General features: G+C 36.6%; 1 protein-coding gene across 1 annotated transcript in view; it reads right to left on the reverse strand.

Moving 5' to 3' along the window:
* SLC5A12 (solute carrier family 5 member 12) overlaps nt 1–14,767 on the reverse strand; it is a 57,427-nt gene extending 42,660 nt beyond the window's left edge. The window contains exons 1-4 of the mRNA XM_002755123.5: nt 14,086–14,767; nt 5,105–5,170; nt 3,786–3,837; nt 1,822–1,889 (exon numbers count right to left, since the gene is read on the reverse strand). Coding sequence (XP_002755169.1) covers nt 1,822–1,889; nt 3,786–3,837; nt 5,105–5,170; nt 14,086–14,424 — 525 coding nt within the window. The 5' untranslated portion in view covers nt 14,425–14,767. The remainder of the gene's footprint in view (nt 1–1,821; nt 1,890–3,785; nt 3,838–5,104; nt 5,171–14,085) is intronic.
* Between the last annotated feature and the right edge of the window lie 7,731 nt (nt 14,768–22,498).

Consider the following 22,498-nt stretch of genomic DNA (forward strand, 5'->3'; position numbering starts at 1 on the left):
TCTATTTCACTTTTTTCATCTTCTTGTCTCTCTGTTATTCTTTAGGTTGTTTCTTTGGTTAGAGTTTCCATCATACTGATTGTCTCTCCAAATATGTTTGCTCTTTATCATAATAATTATATTGGGTGGTCAGTCATTCCTGATGCTTACACATCCCAGACATTACATTCCTTATTTATTTAAGTTGTTTATACATATCTGTTCCTTTATTCAGTATCTTTTAATACCAAAATGTTCTGTTCTTTCGAGGCTAAATTTTGTTTGTTGTTTTGCTGATCCTCGCTCATGGTACATTGCTATTTTGTATTTTTGGTGATATTTTATTACAGTGATTGTTAGATCTTTATCTGCGTGTAAATGTATTATATTCTTAGTTGGATTATTCCTCCATAGAGGATTTGCACCTTTTTCCCCACAAAAGCTGAAGTGTAGCACTGAAGTAAAGCCATGTTAGCTCCCCGCAAAGATTCTAGCTTAATGTTATTATCCCAAGTTTAGCTTCTCAACATTTTCACTGACCCAAGTTGCAATATCTTAATAGTAGTCCTGTTATCAGCACCTGCCTTCGAGTCAGCCCCATCCATCCTGTCTACCCACCACACTCCTTCCAAATAGCCCTGATAATTCATATATTTTAAATTGTTTTATGTTATTTTTTAACTTTATTTTGGGGGTGAACACTTACTTAGGTAGCTATGATATCTTTTTCAATGCAAACAATGCATTAAAAATGGTTATATCCAGCACCTAGTTGCCCTTCTCTGGACAGGTACCTCAGAGCAACTAATCTATTATATGAGGTCGGAGGTAAGAGGAGCAAGATTTTATTTTTCTAGAATAGGTGGGAAGAGTTGTGTTTCTGGAATAGAAATATGATAATAAGAATGCAATTTTTTAAAATGAAGATAATAAGTGCAAAGAAATAATGGGATTTGCAAGTATGAAAAAGAGAGATCAGGGTATTTTAAAATTGTGTGTAATCAGAACAGATGTTACAAAGAGTAAGTGATAGAACATAACACCAAAATACATGAATCATCTGCTATATGAAAACATATTAATTTTTTTTATTTTTATCTATAGAGTAGGAAAGAGAATTCAACTGTCTGGGAACCACTGCCATATGCTTAACTGGTTAATTATGGCCTGTACGTGGTACAATGACTCAGAAGAATAAAGATTACAGTTTCAGGGCATGGGCAAACAATAGGTGCTCAATGAATGTCTGTTGAACTAAACTACATATAATTGTATTAATTACATAAACATGCTGCCAATACCACTCAGGCTGCTTACTTAAAAACAGAGCATGTGTAAAGCCAAATAGTAAATGTAATCCAGGCTTATCCAGAAATACAAGACAACAAGCTGTGAAACCCTCAAGTTTATAAAATGCCAGCCATCATTGCTCACTTGTATATATACATTTTGTTATTTCTCAACCAGTAGACAGTGAAGTATAAAGTGTAAAGTATAACTGTCACCTATGGTTTATGCTGGCTATGAATGAAAAACTATTTTTCTCAGAAGTAGTATAGGGCCACCTATTCTCTAATCAATAAGACTTTTTTTATTAGATTTTTTCTTATTAGGTATAATTTTCTGGAATGAGTGCAGAGATTAAATTTTCTTAAAGGTTGGTAATGAAAAGAATGTTAAACAACAGCACCTTCCTCAGGAAACTATGACAGATAAGTTGGCACACTTCTGCTTAATTTTGGAAAGCAAAGTCTGCTATAATTAGATGCCTGCTGCTGGAGATTTGCCCTTACCCCATATTAGTAGGTAGTGTCAAATACTTTTTCACAGCTAGATACATACCAAGGTACAGTAGAATGTGCAAACAATTCCTGTTGCAAACACAGAGCCCCAGAGATCAAATCCAGTCACTAGGAAAGGAAAAAAAAACAGTATTAAAAGACGTTTCCTTGAAAAACTTAAAAGAGCAAGTTCTATGAGGAAAAAAGACAAAATATTTTCATTAGTGTTCTTTGTAGGCAAAAATAAAATCAGAGTTTTCCCTCATTAAATTTTCTCACCTTAGAGAAAGATTATTTTTATTATATTTTTATACTTCTAGCTAGTCAATAAATATCATGTAATGTTCAGTCAGGTTTTTCCTCCTAAGAGTTTATAGCTTCCAATCTTCGATCCAAATGTTTTCTTTGTTTTTGAGTTTCTATTTTTGTCAACAAAGTTAGTCTGAGACCTCTGAAACCACCTGGACATCATTTACGCAGCAGGGATACAAAAGGAAATAGTGGTTTTAGAGGGTCCACTGGGAAGACTTTTGGGCAGAAAGTCAGTACATTTGAATTTTTATTCAAACAACCCACTTCTCTTCTCTAACCTTCATGAGAAATTTAAACAAAAATTGATTTTTAAAACCTTTTGACATTTTTTTTTTCTAGGAAAGCAATCCTTTTATTGAATGTACCTAGTATACATAGGTATACATGTGCCATGGAGGTTTGCTGCACCCATCAACCTGTCATCTACATCAGATATTTCTCCTAATGCTGTCCTTCCTTTGGTCCCCCAGCCCCAGATAGGCCCCAGTGTATGACGTTCCTCTCCCTGTGTCCATGTGTTCTCATTGTTCAACTCCCACTTATGGGTGAGAACGTGCAGTGTTTGGTCTTCTGTTCCTATGTTAGTTTGCTGAGAATGATGGTTTCCAGTTTCATCCACGTATCCCACAGTGTATATGTGCCACATTTTCTTGATCCAGTCTACCATTGATGGGCATTTGGGATGGTTCCAAGTCTTTGCTATTGTGAACAGTGCTGTAATAAACATATGTGTGCATGTATTTTTGTAGTAGAATTATTATAATCCTTTGGGCATATACCCAGTAATGAGGCTGCTGAGTCAAATGGTATTTCTGGTTCTAGATCCTTGAGGAATCACCACAGTGTTTTTCACAATGGTTGAACTAATTTACACTACCACCAACAGTGTAAAAGTGTTCCTGTTTCTCCACATCCTCTCTAGTATCTGTTGTTTCCTGGCTTTTTAATGATTGCCATTCTAACTGGCATGAGATAGCATCTCATCAAGGGTTTGATTTGCATTTCTCTAATGACCAGTGATCTTTGACTTTTAACAATCCATGCCTTTTTATTCCTGTAGCTTGTAAGAATGCATATCATAAAATCAGATTACAAGTCCAAAGCACAAAACTCAGAGGAATATCAAGATAAAAAAGACTTTCTTAGCAGCTCTTATCTAAACCTCACTGACTCTGAGGTTAATATTTCTCAGTATAAGCTCATAGCCTAATTAAATGGAATACTGAGAACTTTCAATATGACAGGTGCCATTGTGAAGTTTACTTTCCCTTCTTTCCTTTTTGTTTCTAGCATTCTATTGTTTTTAAAGTATCAACTATAAATTTTAATGTAACTATTACAGGCAACTTTTACTCTTACACTGGATTATCTACTTCATGAGATCACTAAAGTCCATATATTATAGATGAACATACTTAGTGATGTATACAATACCAAAACTGCCGTAATTCCAGTGACTGAAAAACAAAAACCAAATCCCAAACAAAAACAATCAAAATTGGTATCTAGAAGTATGTGAATCAAAACCAACTAATTGTTTGTGTTATTTTCAATGTTAAATCAATGTTTAGAGCTTCATGTAATGACTTCTAATAGTAATTCAGAACTACCAGACGAATATCTCCTTAACAAAGTATTTTATTTATAATTCTCCAAGGTGAGAATTCAGGCATAAAAATGGTAAGATATGCCAAGCGAATGTTGATAACTCACCTTGATTGAGTGCCAGGGCAGGAGCATACACCACCACTCCTGTGTAGAGAATCTGGTAGAGAAACAAGAATCAGGTGGGCAGTGAGAAAGTGACATAGAAAGGAAAACTACCTAGAAAGTTCTTTATTGATATTAGAGTTGTATTCTCTTCAACCTGTTCATCAAACATCGCATTCTTGTCCACTCTAAATTTTACATTGCTCACTGCTGTCAGTAGTTTGTAGAGGGGATGTAATCATTAGGTGGTAGAAGAGGGCTGGACTTTAAAAATTGCTACTAATTTTGAGATATTATGGTTGTATTTTCTATATGTCTAAGGGATACAAAAATAGACTTAATTAAGTTTTCATTCACCTTCCTTCTACCCATTTTCCTCACACACACATCAAAATGTACTCTCTACTGACTTCATGGGACAGAAGCATATTTTAGCAGTTTGATGAAATATGGAAATTAGAGGTGAGATGGTAAGAATCTGCAAGGAGAAAGTACTGTGCTGGGAAGACTAACAACATGGGTGGGTGATCTCCATAATGAATATATCTTCTAATTCCCAGAATTGCAACCACTACCCTGCTGAAAATAGGTCAAGTTTCTCCAGTTTCTATTGGGAATTTCACCATGTAGAGATTCATGTTAAGGTTTTAAAAGGCAAATATCTATTGGAAGATCCAGGGGCATTGTTTTCCTCTATTTTCTTGCCTAAATTCTTCATCTAGTGAGTAGGAGTTTTTATTAAGAAGAGGGAAGAAACTTATCTTCTAGCAGAAAGTACTTGGTTAGTAGAAGGAAGTATACCAAAGCGTGGGCAAATTTGGAGCAGCATGAAGACATCCCAAAGCTGGGAGGGTGGGAAAAGAGTTCACAAGACAGAAGAGAGGGAAGTAGGAGTATTAGCTGGAAATATTGTCTTAAAATGACTTTCAGCAAAACAGGCATTTCTGCTTCAACTCAGTTAATGGTTAAAAAACAAAACCAAGACACAAACAAATCTAGTTACCTGATCATTTCATATCTAATCTAGAGCAACGTTTACAGGTTAAACAGTAGTGAAATAAATGTTAAGAAAATGTGGATGGCTTACACAGACACACACACACACACACACACACACACACACAGTTTTTTTTTTCCCTTTGTGGTTTACAGTATACATTTGTTTCTTATTTTTAGCACAGATTAAAAGTGCTATCTGTGGAAGAAAGTAGTGTCTTCTTAGTATTAAGTGTCCTTTAGCTGAGTTTATTGCCCCCAAAATAAACAGATCTATATCTTGTAACCTCACAGTTTCCACATCTGCAGCAGCCATGACCCCTTACCGTCTGTACAATGTAGGTGACTGTGGCAGCATAGCGAACTGGTTTGTTGAATCGTAGTTGTAAGTACTAAAGGAAACAGAGAAACATGCAGAGTCAGTGAGATTTAGATAAGAGCTGATAAGACAGTCCTTTTTATCTTGGTATATCCTCTGTTGTGCTTTGGACTTGTAATCTGATTTTGTGATATGTATCCTTAGAAGCAACAGTAATGAAAAAGCATGGATTGTTAAAAGTCAAAGATCTATTAAAACTCGACTTTTGTTCATGCTTCTCCTGATGATCAGAGAAGGGAAGTGAGTTGTTTGAATAAAATATAAACTCTATTGACTTTCTGCCCAAGAGTCTTCCTAGTGGACCCACTGAAGCCATTATTTCCTTTTATATCCCTGCTGCTCCAAATTCAGCTCAATCCATTATTTTCTCTTTTCTGGATTGCTGCTGTAGCACTCCAATTGATCTCCCTAATACTAATCTTTGCCCACTCATCCTATCAACCACATATCTGCCATATCGATTCCCTTAAAGCAGACCTCTGATCATGTTGCTCTTTTTCTCTAATTCTTCAATGATTCTCTGTCATTGACAAAACAAAGTGCACATCCCAGGCTTGATATTCCAAACCTTCCCTTGTCAGACCCCCACCCTCCCTCTCATAAATCATATCACTAACCTTCACGTAATTTATTCTCCATATATAATTATTATTTATCATTCAGCTAACATATTATCTGCTTTTTCAGACCTTTCTTTCATTTAAGTAGAATTCTTAATATAAGAGCCATTCTCCCCAAATTTCACAGTCTTAGTCATTCTGTCAACAGATGGAAGGAAAAGTCAATACATTCTTTAAGATATCAAATTATGCAGTTGAAACAGTCTTTCTTCTTTCACAGATGAGAAACTCAAGGCTTAGATCATGGATGAAAGCATCAGCACAATTTCTATTCCTAGCCCTGCTCATACTTTCTCCTCTGAGCTCATATGGCACTAATAGTAAGACATTTTCATGGTTCTCAGTTGCTTTGTTGTATTTCAGTGTTGAATTTGATTATCTCATTGTATTAGTTTGTTGTTAATACTGTACAAATTAATTGCCACCAATTTCTTGGCTTAAAACAACAGAAACTTATTACCTCTCTGTTCAGAAAAACAAAAGTTAAAAATTAATTTCACTGGGTCAAAATCAACATGTGAGCAGAAGGCTCCTACAGGAAGCTCTAGGGAAAGTCATCTTCCTGCCTTCCTATTGTTAGTGGATGCTGGCAGTCCTTAGCTTCTGGTTCCATCACTCCAATCTCTGCCTTTATAGTTACATTGCCTTTCCTTTTGCCTGTCAAATTTCCCACTGCCTCCCTCATATAAGGATACATGTGGATTGTATTTATACAGGGCCCCTCTGGATAATCCAAGACAATTTTCTCACCTCAAAATCCTTTAATCACATTTGCAATAATCCTTTTTTAAAAAACCATGTTAAGTAATATTCACAGCTTTCAGGGATTACACCTGGATATATATTGGGGAAGGTATGTTGCTTTCAGCCTGCTACATTTACTATCCCTTATACATACGAATACCATTCTATTTTATTCATTTTTATCTTTGTCATTTACATATTCATTCATTCAACAAATATTTGTTACCTGCTTTACATATTACATTCTGACACAAAATGATAAGCAAATATAATAGAGCCCATGCCATAGAGTATCTTACAGATTAGAAGAAGTGACCATTAACAAATATTTATACTGATAAAAGTAAAGTTGTAATTGTGATATGTACTATCAGAGCTACAGGTAGCTGTGAACTTGCTAAATAGTAGGATGTGATTTACTGTTTTAGAGGTAAGGAAAGGTTTTTCTCAGTACATATTCTAGAATAAATTAGTATGTGTCTTTCAGTGCATAATAAACATGTATTGAATAAACAAAATTAATTTTTAAAGTATCAAATGGCTTGAGGATTAAATTTCTTGCTAGTGGTTTCTACTTCATAGTAGTTCTTTCTTTTCCAAATTAAAAAAAATCATTTTTATTAAATCAAGGATTGGATAAATCAGTTGATTTATCCTTTCCCTAGAAACACTGGATAAATGTTTCGTGGCTTACTATGGGCCCTTCTTTGAAACAGAGGGCATCTCTTGGCAGAACTGTGACTCCATTTTACACTAAGTCACATTCTCAACTTATCCTGTCACATTCTCCCAAACCTGAGGTAAAACAAAAAACAAAACAAAACCAAAACCCTTATTTTTATGCCCTCTCTTCAGCTGATATATTCTGTGAGCCAGAATGTATAGTCCAGTTAATATATGAATGAGGGCACCTTACATAGGAAAGGAAGTCAGTGAGGAGACAGCAGTCTCAAATATCATTAGACAGAAACCATTGCAAAATGTTTGTGGTAAAGACAACTTGGGTTCACATCTTATGCCCTTGGGAAGAGTAGTTTCTGCTACTAAGTCATGGTTTTCTCTTCTGAAAGTGAATGCTTATACGGATCAAATGGTGGGAGGTATGCCAGTGCCAAGTACAGAGCTAGGGAGTAATGACTGCAGCGGTCACTGAGGGTGCAACACCCATAGTTTATTGGCACTCACTGTTCCAGTACATGTTGATGGCATCTAAATGTGCCTGAGGTTATCTGTCTGAGACTGTTCTGAGCCTTTACACTGGGTCACAGGGCAGATCAGAAAGACTTGGGGGTGTTATCATCAGCACTTAGCCAATGACTAAATGGAGTTGGAAACAAAATATCCTGGCTTTTTGCCTTTCAGTGAGGACAACCCTGAGACACATTTTATATCGTCTCTTAGAGATTCCAAGTTGGATTAAACCCCTATTGCTCACAGTGCAACCTGCTCAAAATAACGTTTTTTGTTGGCATCTTTTTCTTCTATGTCTCTCGTTGCCACTTGTCTATCAGTGCTTACTGGAATCACTTCCCCCAAATCAACTCGCATTAAAATCCTTGTTTCAGAATCTGCTTCTAGCAGAATGCAACTTAAGACAGAGAAATTTATAGTAAAGATTTTGAAAACACTTCCGTAATGAGGTATGTTCTCTTTCTGATAGAAACTCTTTTCTTTTCTTTTTTTTTTTTTTTTTTTGAGACGGAGTTTCGCTCTTGTTACCCAGGCTGGGTGCAATAGCGCAATCTCGGCTCACCGCAACCTCCGCCTCCTGGGTTCAGGCAATTCTCCTGCCTCAGCCTCCTGAGTAGCTGGGATTACAGGCACGCGCCACCGTGCCCAGCTAATTTTTTGTAATTTTTAGTAGAGACGGGGTTTCACCATGTTGACCAGGATGGTCTCGATCTGTTGACCTCGTGATCCACCCGCCTCGGCCTCCCAAAGTGCTGGAATTACAAGGAACTCTTTTCTATCACATAAAGAACTCAGGACAGCCTATGGAAGATGAGACCAAAGGTAACAAGGACAAGCTGTCTCATTTGCATTCCCTTAGGCCAGCAAGATGGTAGCCAACTTACTACCTTATGGAAGTCACAGACATGGCTCCAAATGAGACCAGCACAATTTTATGGGGCCCATCTGAGCCAGGCAAAATAGCTAATCTACAGAATTGTGATAAAATAAAATAGTTATTTTGAGACATTTATCTTGTGGTAGTATGCTACATAGCAATAGATAACAATAAATACAAGGATTGGTACTAGAAGTGGGGAGATGTAACAAAAACCACAACTATATAGCATTAGTTTCAGTACTGAGTGGCACAAGGAAGCCTGGAAAACCTAAGGGGCAATGAATCCTGAAAAATGGTAAAGTCACGAGGATGCTGCTATAGAGATCTTGAAAAAAATCAATAATTTTCACATCTCAGTTAAGTGCCACTCAATTCAGTCAACCCGGTAAAATTACAAAGACAGTACTGGGGAAAATCTATATGAACAAAGGCCTATTTAGAAAGCAGTCTCCTTGAATTCCAGTTTGAGATTTGCTATCTTACTCTGTGATCTATACCTCAGGATTCTCATATGTGAAAGAAGAAAGACTATTACAACTGCATAATTCTATGTCTGAAAGAATGTATCCACTTTTCCGTTCAATTTATTTACTCATTCAGTGGTCACCTTTGGTATATATATAAGCTATTCCTATTGTCAAAAGTAAAAATGCAACAGAGAAGCTGCATGCTTCATGCCTGCTTGTAAAATTATCTGATGTGACATTTACCAACTTTAAGATGGATTATTTTCAGAACCCCATACTTGATCCAGCCATACTGTTTTCCATCTCAGGAAATACCAACTCTACTTTTCAGGTTGGTTCGAGCCCAAATGATGTAGAACCAGCCTTTACTCCTGTTTCCCACCTTCCCCACATCTAATTCATAAAAGAAATCTGGGTGCTTGTTCCCCACTTTCAAAATAGATTTACCTGCATACATCCTCTCTTACCACCCTATTACTATCATCTCTTACCCAAATTATGTAAGAACACTCCTAATTACCTCCCTGCTTCAGCAGTAAAAGTCCTATAATTATTCTTACTATATAGCTAGAGTAATCTACTCTTAACATACAAATCCCATCATGTCACTTCTCTTCCCAAACACCGTAATGACCCATCATTTCTAGAGTAAAAGCTAATCCCTATGATGACCTAAAAGGCCTCATAATTTTGGTTCAGACCCTAAATATCTCTTTTACAACAAATATTTTATAGCACAATTTACTCTGCTGAAAAATATTCAATAATATCTTATAGATAAATATCGAATTTCTCAAAATATAAATATAATTACTAAGAATACCACCACTGTCATTTAAGGAGAACTAAAAGGAAAGCATTTATGAAAAAAGTATGTACGGGATAAATGCCCAGAAACCACTGTGCAAGAAGACATAGTGAAGTAGTAGCCTGGGCATTATCATAATGAAAATTTGAAATGGAAGAGAAGTAATTGAGATGCCATGAAGTCCAAGAAAAATGAGAAAACAGGTAGGCATTGGCCATAAGCCAATATTAAGTTAGGTAAATAATAAACTGGATTTATTAGTGTATGATAAGAGAAGGAAGGAAATAGTTTTAATTAAAGTGAAGATAACATTATGAGACTAATAATAATCTGTGCAATTGAGATAATGAAAATATATGATATTGCAAATGAGCTAAGCCTAATTTATCACTTGAGGGTTAGAAGAATTCCTTATGCTTAGACTTGTGACACGGTCGTGATAAAGTAGCACAGATGGCATAACTTAGTGTTGAAATCCCACCACATATCAAGGCATTTAAATCAGCAGGCCATTGCTATGTGACACCCACCCCCAAACTCATTGGCTCAAAAACCTAAAATTTATTATTTCTTATAACTCTGAGGACAGGCTGGGTGATCTCTCTGGTTTCATCAGGACTCTCATGTAGCTCTAGCGACCTGGAAGATCAATGGAGAAAGGTCTGAGATGGTCTCACTCACAGGTCTGGTAACTGGTGTTGGCTGTTGGCTGAATGTCTCTGTTCTCTATGTGTCCACTCATGCTCCTGAAGTTATGCCAGCTTCCTTACATAGTAGTATCAGGGCAGGACAAAGGAGGACAAAGGCAGTATTCAGTAGGACAAAGCCAGAAGCTGTAAGGCTCATGAGCACTGGGCTCCAAGCTCACAGAACATCACTTTGGCTACATTCTAATGGTCAAAGCAAGTCACAAAGCTAGCCAAGGTTCACAAGGTGGATAAAGAGACTCTACCTCTTTAAGTCTTTAGTATTTAAAAAGACCCTGGAAAGGATATCTTTCAATAAGTAATGGAGAATGGAGGCTGAAGAAAAAACTCAAGATACTGTAGACAGACTAAGTGGTATAAATTTGGAGATAGCAACAACAATAATCATGCTAATACAACACTCTTACATAGTATTTACCATTTGCCAGGCTCTGTTAAATGTATTTGCATACAATACATCATTTATTCCTCACAGACATCCTTTGCGATAGATGTTTGTATTACCAGTATTTTACACATGTGAAAACCAGGTATAGAAAAGTTAAGTAGTTTCTGCCAAAGTCATGCAACTAGCAAGTAGCAGCGCTGACACTGAAAGCCAAGTCAACAGAGTTTGGAGTCCATACATTTTTTTTAAAGACAGAGTCTCACTTTGTTGCCCAGATTGGAGTGCAGTGGATCTCGGAGGCTCACCGCAACCTCCTGGGTTCAAGTGATTCTCATGCCTCAGCCTCCTGAGTAGCTGGGATTACAAGTGCGTGTCACCATGCCTGGCTAATTTTTTTGTATTTTTTTTTAGTAGAGATGGGTTTTGCCATGTTGGCCAGGCTGGTTTGGAACTCCTGATCTCAGGTGATCTGTCCAACTCAGCCTCCCAAAGTGCTGGGATTATAGGTGTGAGTCACCATGCTCAGCCTATAGTCCATACTTTTAACCTGCATGCCATTAATGCCAATTTTTATAAAGCAAGAGGTAATCCCAAAATAACCTTATGTATACTTTACATACTCGGATGACTTACTATTAAGTCACTACAAATTTAAAACTATGTAGGAGCAAAAATAGTAAATATTTTAAAAAACAATGTTGTAAATTAAATTCAATGAAGTCCTTACATCTTCAATACTTGTACTAATTTATTAATTTAAAAAGAGAATCAAATCCCCTCAGTTATATAATTGCAATTGGTTTAGTTGTTTTTGCAGTAACTGGCACATTTTACCAAAACCAGTTACGGTTAAGCATGTATTGAGCAGCATATATGGAGTAGACAGATTGCTCAAACTAAGTAAATTGTTCAATAATTTTAAGACACTTTTTATTTCATTTAATTTCTGGAAAATATACTAATTTATAGTGTGTGTATAACTTTTTACTGTAAAGGTACTATGCACTAAAGTAATACTAATATGGTTTTTGAGCATAACAGCATTAAACATCATGCAGTGCAGAGTGAAATTACTCATTGTATATGTGCCTTTACACACTTCAAGATATCTGGTGTCTCTGCTCTCAACTCCCTAAATGTTGGTAGTGGCCCCTAATCATTTTTACAAACAAATATTCCACAAATATCCCAAGTGCCCCCCTTGTGTGGCACTAGCGCTGAGACCCCTGCTGTATGTAACTAGGCACACCCATCTCTTTGATCTCATCTTTTACCATTGTCCCTTTTGCTCTCTCCTCCAAGCACACTGATTTCTTTGCTGTCCTTCAACTTGCCAGTCACGCTCTTTCCTAGGGCCTTTGCATCTGTGACTTCTTCAGCCTGAGATGTACTTCCCTTATCTGGTGCAATTATTCGCTTTCTTCCAGTCTCCATTTAGATGTCCTATTATATTTGAAGTTTCATATGATCACCCTCTATGAATATGGACATTCCCCACTCATACCAGCATTCCTTCTCTCTATCTTATCCTTTTTACTTTACTTTATCTCCATTTTTTTTGTAGGATGGGACAGAATACTTATTTAGTATATGATGTCTAAAGTTAGACCTCCTGGTTTGACAAACTTTTACTTGCTAGCTGTATGTCACTTAGCAAGTTCCTTAATGCTATATACCTCAGTTTTCTGGTCTGTTAAAATGAGATGATAGTATCTATCTAAAAAAGATTGTTTTAAGGCCAAATGACTAACACACATAAGGGACTTAGAGAAGTGTTCAGCACTACCATATACGTTTGTATTATGATTTTTCTTACACAGTGTATAATGTATTGACTGCCCTTCTCTGCTATGAAGCAAGCTCCATGACAGCAGGAACTTGGTGCTATGCTTTATGCCTAGGGCTATGAGAATGCCTAAACAAGCTGGGCATTGTGGCACGCTCCTATAGTCCCAGGTACTTGGGAGGCTAATTTAAAAGAATCATTTGAGCCCAGCAGTTTGAGAAAAGCCTGGGCAACATAGCAAAAACCTCCATCTTGTAAATAAATAAATAATGAAAAAAAAAAGACTACCTCTTTAAGTATCTTAAGAGTAGATGTGTAATGAATATTTACTGAGTAAATAGTCATAAAAATTACATTCCATAAAACTGTGGAATCATAACACTTTTCAAGACTTCCTAAAAAGTATTCATTTCCACGAGTGGCTTTTGAAGGGTAGAATAATATTTTATACTCATTTAGCTTACAGATTTTTTAAAAAATTGGATCTTTTATGAGTCTTCTGCAGTGACTTAGTAGGAATGATATTGGATGATGAAAGTAAACATCTTATTAGGAGAAACTTATTTTTATTACACTTCTATACTGAGCATGCAAATACAATTTTGAACATGGTGTCTTCACTGAGAATCATTGTAAAGTCAAAACACCACTGCCTCATTTCCCTCTTATTAAATAATTCCCATATTTGTATTATTTGTCAGTTCCTTCCTATTAAAATACTTTTTGTATTTTTCACAAATATGACCACTTTCTCATTAAAAATTAGAGTCTTATTATAATTTGTATTAAAATGCCCTCTATTCTCTGAGGGAAAGGCTACTAAGTAGAGATAGAGAAAAAATTAGTTTCTCAGATCTGTCTACTATTCAAAAATATTAACTAAGTCATTTATCTGTATCTCAGTTTTCTTAGCTGGAAAATTGCCATACTCATGATAGATATTCTGTTTGCTTTTCAGAATGATGATGCTCATAATAATAAAAAAAATAATATCCGTCCTCTGTTGCAACCCTACAAATGAAGCCATATATTAAGTGCTGACATAGAAGTTCTCATTTAATCACTAAAATAGCCCTGTGGGATTGTCATCATTATTTTCCTTTTACAGATGGGAAAATAGGCATGTCTGTCTCCAAACCTTAGGGTTTTTTACAATAACATTGTAATGTCTTTCTCATAGTGTATTATTGTCCTGCAAATCAGAGAGTGCTCTTCAATTACCAGGTGCTATCATCAAGAGAATGAGAAGAAAAAAAAAAAGAACAACAAAAATAGTTCAAGTCAAGGAAAACATAGCAACTCTGCTGAAATAGAGAAGAATGGAGAAATTATCTTACCTCATAAGTGCTGGTGATACCAGATCTGTAGAACACAGGGAGAAAGAGCTCTGATGTTAAGATGATGACAAATAGGTAAGCAATGAACATGACTATGAAGGATGCCCCAAAGCGGTAGACTTCAGAAGGGGTTCCCAGGATGGTGACAGCTGACATGAAGCTGGCTGTCAGAGACAGGGCGACAGGGCCAAAATTCATTTGCCTTCCACCGATCAGGAACTCCCGGGAAGTTGCCTTTTTTCTCTCCTTGATGGCAAAGAACACCCCAATTCCAGAGGAAATGAAAAAGAGGGCTGCAAATACGACATAATCCCAAATTGCAAAGTTCTTCACCTCCATACTGGAAAGTATGGCACCAGAGATTTTCTTCCAATCAGGTCTCAGGAAGATGTTTCCAAAAGCAAAGTTCCGTACAGTGGTTGCTTTGCCGAGAGGAGAGACTGTGATTCCCTGAAGAAAATGATAACCAGAGGCACTTGCGCGAATCTTCAGACACCAAGGTGTACTTAGCGAAGAGCTCAAAAGTTGACTTCAAAGAAGAATCTGGTGGTGGTATTGGCACCAAGAGACGAGAATTTGAAATCTGACCCTGGCTAAGAACTGTCTGTTCTTCTCCTAAAGCATATGCCACGGAGAAGGAACTCAGATGTGTTCTGAAATTAATAATCACTGGGGGTGGAATGGACTGGCCAGATAACATGGTGTTTTATCTCCTAGTTTTTTTTTTAACTTAAGGTTAAACATTACTGGGAAACACAGAATTGATAAAAGTTGACCACCTCAGCATTTTTAATTAGTGAGATGGAATCTGTAAAATGCAAACACAGCCCTCAGCAGTGTCTTCCTCTTGAGAAAGGGAGAGTGGAGCCTGTGTGCCTGCAATTGTCTGAGGCAGTGGATGTGAAAGGAAAGGAGCAAAGGACTAGGAATCCAGAGACCTTTGCTCAAGTCCTGTCTCAACCATGAGAAAGCTGTGGTACTTTTCATAAATCATTTAACATTTCTGGACTTCACCTAAAACACAGGGATAATAAGACCTTACCAGGTCTTTGAGTCTAAAACTTCCTGATACTCTTTGTCCTGATCTGTAAAATGAAAGGTAAGAATATCTATCTCATTGACTGTTATCTGTACTTACAGCAGAGCACTCCTGAACATCAGTTTTTCTTTCTTCTAGGATGCAGAAAAATGGATTTGCCATTTATTAATAAATTATTTATAGCCCTCCACTTTATCTTGTCTTTGTCTTATTTTCACCAGGTTACTATAACTGTACTCACTGGCTAAGTTAAAAGTAGGACCAGCATAAATGAGAGAAGGAAGGTAACAATCCAGTTATAAATTCCTGTTTCTGCTCTCGTTAGATTCTGTCAATTGTTCCAAAGTACCAGCACAATTTCTTACTTTCTTCATGCTTCTCCTACTTCTTCAGTGGCCTTCTCCACCCTACCTCTACAAAACCTGTCTATTCTATAAGATCTAGTTTGAGTTTTGTCTACCATGTGAAGCTTTTGCTGCCTCTCCACCCCAACTCCTGTAGAACATAGCCTCCCTTAATACTCACTTCGTACTCTGCCATCATCTTGCCTATTTTAAGGAATCTCTATGTAACTGGCTATAGGAGTCTGTCAGCTGTTGCAAATGACCATTTCCTTGAAGAGAGAAGCAAAGATCTTCTCTATAGAGCTAATGAATTATAGTCATTGTAGAAAATAAAAAAATAATTTTTAAAAAGAAAACTAAAATTATCCTTAATGCCCAAAGACAGAAATATTTCCAGCAAATGATCAAACAAACAAAAAAAAGCTCTAATTTTGTTTTTTACAACTGGATAACTGAATAAATTTTTGCTTCAGGAATTTGAATTAGACCCCAGAAAGGTCTAATTAGATAGCTAGAATATGCTTTTAGTTACCATTAAAAATATGAAGACTCTCCCAAGAGCTGTCTGTGTCCTGTGTTTCAATTTCTCTGCTAGATTTGGAGAGGTGATATTATAAATGTCAACGAAAAGCTTGGTCTTTAATATATTTACCCCAATCTGGGCTTTTAATTATTTATATCATGAGGTTTTCCAATTATATATGAGGTTTTTGTTGTAGTGATCTCAACAAAAAATCAGAACTTTATTTTGCTTTCAGAGACTTAACTACTTTATAGTTTAATGTTTACACTACCTAATTGTTAATATTCAATCTACAAGACATGTAACCCCTTGTAAAAGTCAGGTTAATAATGGTTCCAAACATTATCATCAATGAGGTTCTAAGGTTATATACTAGAAGCATGTGACTGAAGAATCAATGAGTACTACTGGATTTAATTAAACTTTGTGTAGAAACAATATTACCTACATGACTCCAGTTAGTCTTGAATTTTGAAGCAGTAGGAAGCAGAGTGGTTAATACCTGGGAGGTGAAGGAATCTTTATGCCTCTTAGGAAAGTTTTCCTTGCTTTCAACATTTTGTTGATTATAAGGCACAGCGTCAATTCAGTAATTTAATTTTCAGATATTTTCTACATATTTGCCCTTTTCTCCCTTTGGTAGCATTCATTATCCTCAAATTCTCTTCTTAATTCCATGAAGACTCACTCCATGCAAAGTTCATGCTGATTGTAAAGCACAGCAGCAAGTATTTATAACTTTTCAGGTATAAAAAAAAAACCAGTACATTCAATGACCTCATCAATTAGAATTACATTTCTAAATCATAAATGCTACTATGAGAAGAAGAAGGAGGGAAAATGTATTTTTTTTTTTACCTGAATAAATCCCTGTATCATTGACTGGACATGGTGGCTCCTTCCTGTAATCCCAGCACTTTGGGAGGCCAAGGCGGGCAGATCACAAAGTCAAAAAATCGAGACCATCCTAGCCAAGATGATGAAACTCTGTCTCTATTAAAAATACAAAAATTAGCTGGGCATAGTGGCACATGCCTGTAGTCCCAGCTACTCAAGAGGCTGAAGCAGGAGAATCACTTGAACCCAGGAGGCGAAAGTTGCAGGGAGCCAAGATTGCGCCACTGCACTCCAGCCTGGCAACAGAACCAGACTCTGTCTAAAAAAGAAAAAGAAAAAGAAATCCCTGTATCGCCTCTACCCTCTCTCAGGTGCATCAAATACCATCATTTGTTTTTGACTCATTTAGTGTAAGGCTTGAGCCCCTATTAGAATATAAGTACCATCATCTGTTACATACACATGGCCTTAACAAGGTCCTGCTATTCAATTACCCACATGCTTAATAAGTTAAATTTGTAATTGTTAACATTAGTAATCTCTGGAATGTAAAATAGTTCAGCAATTTGCATGGAGTAAGTTGTAATGGGAAAGAAAGTGTTTGATAATATTAAATGCTACCAAAGAGAGAAAAAGGTAAAGAACTGAAAAAATGGGGCATCAAAACAAAATGAAACAAAAGATACCATTGCTGCAATGTTGCTAAGAGTGAACTCTGCACACCAGGGTTATTTTGGCCTGGGATGAAAAAGGAAATGCACATGAACAAGTCTTGGCCATTTGAGACTAGACTTTCACTAAATTGTTACCTTCCTTCATCTGTTCTCTAAGCCAATGGGAGCAGGAGTGGTGTAAAAGAATAAAATGGCTATTATTTTGTTTTGTTTTTATTTTAAACTAGGAAGTAGCAAGATTAAAGCTATGTCTCAGAAAAATTAATCTACTCTAATAATTTTTACATATTTCAGTCCAACGAATATCATCAAGAATGGCTCAAAGAATTCCTCACAATGTGAAGAAGCAATTGAGATAGTGAAAGCAGTCCTTTCCATAGAGCTTTCTCTCAACAAGGATGCCTGTCAAACAAATTCCTAGGCGGCAAATTGGTGATGCCAAACCATACTTTAACAGAAATTACGGCTCAAAAAATCTAACTGTAAAGCAACTGTAGCCATTACTGTCTTCCAAGAGGAATTGAGTAATTCCTATCCTGAAGAAGATAATTCTATCTAATGCTTAATTCTGCTTACAGAGATCGATAGGGAAAAAACCATGGCCAAGAATTTTAACATAAAAGAGAAAAGACTGCAAATCCAGAACTTCTGCTCTTCCTGTAACCTGTAAAAGCTATGGCCCACAGCAGAGTCTTTTTGATTGGCTACTATCTTTATGAATATAGAAAGGGTCGATCTGATGAGAAGGTGGGGAAGATAGAAGAACTCTGCTTGCAAAAAAACAGACCTTTAACTTTTTTTCTTTTTAGTCCATTGAAATGATATTGGAGACTTGTTGTAGGAGTGAAGACAAAGAAGTGGCACAAAAATCTGGTTGGTGGCATGAACATTTCTCAAAAAACGTCTCAGTGTAAGGAAGAGCTGATTAGATTTTGATAATGGGAATAATTAATTTTAAATATTTTTTGTTGTGCTGTGCTGGGAGATAAATTCCTTCTTTACTCCCAAACTTTAGGGAAAACGTGCTATATCACTGACATTGTATTGTTATCATTAAACTAAAGGGAAAGAAGTTTGTATTCTGCTTTGGGCTCAAAATGGTGGTATAGATGGATAACTGTTGGAGGAGGTAAAACCCACAGAGGAGACAGAGAATACGGCAGAAACAGAAATTGGAGAAAGACCTCCTGAGATCTTTGTGGTCTTTGAGGTTGAAAAGAAAAAGACCACTTGGTATTCGACTCTATCAGAAAGTTGAGCTTTCTTTTCTTTTTTCTCCTCTTCTTCTTCTTCTTCTTCTTCTTCTTCTTCTTCTTCTTCTTCTTCTTCTTCTTCTTCTTCTTCTTCCTCTCTCTCTCCCTCCCTCCCTCCCTCCCTCCCTCCCTCTCTCTCTCTCTCTCTCTCTCTCTCTCTCTCTCTCTCTCTCTCTCTCTCTGGCTGGTAATCTGAGAATGCTGGAAGGTTGAAGAATTTGAGTTGAAGATTTGACACTCCAGTTCCATTTAAATACCCTTATTAGAAAAGTGTCAGCTGGGCTCACGCCTATAATCCCAGCACTTTGGGAGGCCGAGGCGGGTGGATCATGAGGTCAAAAGATCGAGACCATCCTGGTCAACATGGTGAAACCCCGTCTCTACTAAAAATATAAAAATTAGCTGGGCATGGTGGCTCGCGCCTGTATTCCCAGCTACTCGGGAGGCTGAGGCAGGAGAATTGCTTGAACCTAGGAGACGGAGGTTGCGGTGAGCCATGATCGCACCATTGCACTCCAGCCTGGGTAACAAGAGTGAAACTCCGATTCAGAAAAAGAAAAGAAAAATGTTTGCCCTCCAAGCCTATTTGTGTTAAGTGGAAAACATTCTTTAGCCACAACAAAAGACCAAATTTCTTTTTACAGTCCCTTACTAAGGTTACTTGTGATTTTGGACATATCACTTAATTTCTCTGGTTCTTAGTGGTCATATTTGCAAAAGTGAGGATATAAGAGATTAGTAGCAAGATAATTAAATCAAAGTAAGTAAGTAAATTACCTTTTCAATCTTTACTCAAATGTCACCCTCCTTGAACTACCTATTTAAATTACAAACCCTCCCACTCAAAATCTCCTCCCTTCACGGCTATAAATATTCTCCCTGAAATGTATCCTCTACTAATATACTATATATTTTATTTATTTATTTATTTATTATTATTATTATTATTATTTTTTTTTTGAGACGGAGTTTCGCTCCTGTTACCCAGGCTGGAGTGCAATGGCACGATCTCAGCTCACCGCAACCTCCACCTCCTGGGTTCAGGCAATTCTCCTGCCTCAGCCTCCTGAGTAGCTGGGATTACAGGCACGGGCCACCATGCCCAGCTAATTTTTTGTATCTTTAGTAGAGATGGGGTTTCACCATGTTGACCAGGATGGTCTCGATATCTTGATCTCGTTTTCCACCCGCCTCGGCCTCCCAAAGTGCTGGGATTACAGGCTTGAGCCACCGCGCCCGGCCATACTATATATTTTAAATGTTAGCATCCCTCCACTAGAATGTAAGCCCCTAAAGACTTTGTCTATTTTACTCTTTGAGGTACCCTGAGTATCCAGAAGTTCCTATCCCATAGTAGATACTCAATAAATTAAACTAAATTACTTACAAGAATTCTAGAAGTCTCTTCCATGTTTACAATTTATGTTTAATTCCTGTTTTGCTGGGGAAAAAAAACTAAGACTTTTTTCAAGCTTTTTTTAAAGGCTGAAATATTTATCTGTTCACAAATATTTTTCTATGCAAATAAAAACTGAATGAATATTCCATTCTATCAGATTCCTAGAATTCATTGTAACTAAATGTGACTGTGGCTAAACATTTATTCACACATTCTACAGATACTTAAATGTGAAAAGAGATGTTGACTCAAACTTTTAGGAGGCAAATTTCAGAGTCCACTTATAAAAGTTAGCAGAGAACAGTATTTAATAATTAAACAGTCTAATGCAAGCACAATTCCACAGTAAACAAGTAGAATAGTCAAGCAGAATATTCAGTTGGGAGGGCAACTGATCATGAGGTTCAAGGTCCTTGGCTAATTGTCTCATGGATCCCAAGCAACCTCTCCATTGTAGAATGGCAAGGGGAAAACCAGGGTGATATACTATGGGCTCAATTTTACTAAATAAGCAGGAAGAGAAAGATGTTTTATTTGGTACAGGCTTGTAGGCACTTAAACAGGACTTTTGAGTAGCCCTCAAAAAAGGAAGAAATTCTCAAGTAACTTATACACAAATAGAATTTCAATTAAATTCAAACAAGGTTTAATATTGAGTGATTTTTATTACTCAAATTCTTTGGAAATAATCTTCACACAAGCTCAGAGGCAATTCTATCAGTTACCAATGGAACTCTTCAGTCCCATTTCTTAGCAAGTCCAACATTCTTTATGCCACCTTGGTCCATCACTAGGCATTCTGAATAAATTACTTTTGCATATTTTCTAAACTGAAAACCAGTGAATATTTGTCATTATTGGGAATACACAAATAAATGTTTCCCATTTATATGATGCACTCATTATATGATCACCCAATTAAGTCACTGCTGAAAAACTATATGCTATAGTTGCTATTATTCAACACATTTTTCCAAGACTTTCTTTTGATACTACCATGATATGAGTCATTATGCTCTCAAGTGTTTAGTGGCAAATCAAAGACATTGCTATCCTCCTTCATAAGTGACCAAGGTGATAAAAATGAAGGCCCATCCTCAAGTCACTCATCTTCTTCAGGTGCTGAATCTCTTAGTAATATTTGTGTGTGTTCACATATCTGAAAATTCTGAAAAGGCTTGATTTCTTCACTAAGTGTCCAGGCCCTGGAGGATTTTCATTTGGGGTCATGATGTATGGAAAATTACTCATAAATAGAATTTCCATTATAATTAGCTTTTCAGGTGCCTATTAAGAAATTACTTCAATTAATGATAAATGCTTTTTCTCACATTAAAATCAGAAAAGTCTGAATTCAAGTCTCAGCTCAGCTATTTACCAACTTTGGGGAAAGTCGCTTTAACTCTTTGAGTTGAAGTTTCTTCCTCATGGGACTCAGGATTATACCTAATTCATAGACAAGGCATGGTAGGGGGAGCAGTGCCAGAATAAGCACAGATTTCCAGTCTACCTTTCTGGCTATAAGCATACTTATACAAATCCTATGTAAAGTTATTAGCTCCCTTTCTGGATGGCTTGGATTTATTTCATGTATAGCTTTATTTTTAAGTGAAGCTTACTCTTGGTGGCCCTGCTTATGGTTTTGGGATACATTTAAGTTTTACAAACTTAACTGAAATAATACATGTCAACTGACTCACATGGACTTAGGTGCTCATTAAGTGGAAGCTCTTATTAAGAATAAAGACTGGGGGCATATAAATAAGATAAAGTCAGGCTCAAAGTTTTGCTCAGCTATTTGCCAACTTTATCACCTTGAACAAGTTACCTGTTTCTTGGGTACTTAGCATCTTTAAAATGGAAGTAAGACCCTTTTAACTGGGTTGTTGTGAGAATTAAAGATGTGTGTCAAGCACATCATACAAGCAAGCACATCATAGGAATTTCAAGAATGCTATTGTTATTACACCTATCACACTTCAACATTTGCCCCAATAACTTCCAATACTATTCTGGGAAGAACAGGATCTAGGAAAGTAAAACAGAAGCTACCATATTATCACCTATTATACTTCCTGACCCAGAAGGACAGAAGTCAAATTTCTGATTTGGAGTTCCCCTGATATTTGCTCTGCGCCATATCTAGAAATTCTATATAATGTCTAGATGATGGAAATCCCCTCTATTTTATTGCACTGATGGAGTCCCTTGTTTTGAGAATTGTTTTATCATTTCTTTCTATCTTGCGCCATATCTAGAAATTCTATATAATGTCTAGATGATGGAAATCCCCTCTATTTTATTGCACTGATGGAGTCCCTTGTTTTGAGAATTGTTTTATCAT

The sequence above is a fragment of the Callithrix jacchus genome, chromosome 10 (assembly GCF_049354715.1).
Source record: "Callithrix jacchus isolate 240 chromosome 10, calJac240_pri, whole genome shotgun sequence".
Taxonomy (NCBI): Eukaryota; Metazoa; Chordata; class Mammalia; order Primates; family Cebidae; genus Callithrix; species Callithrix jacchus.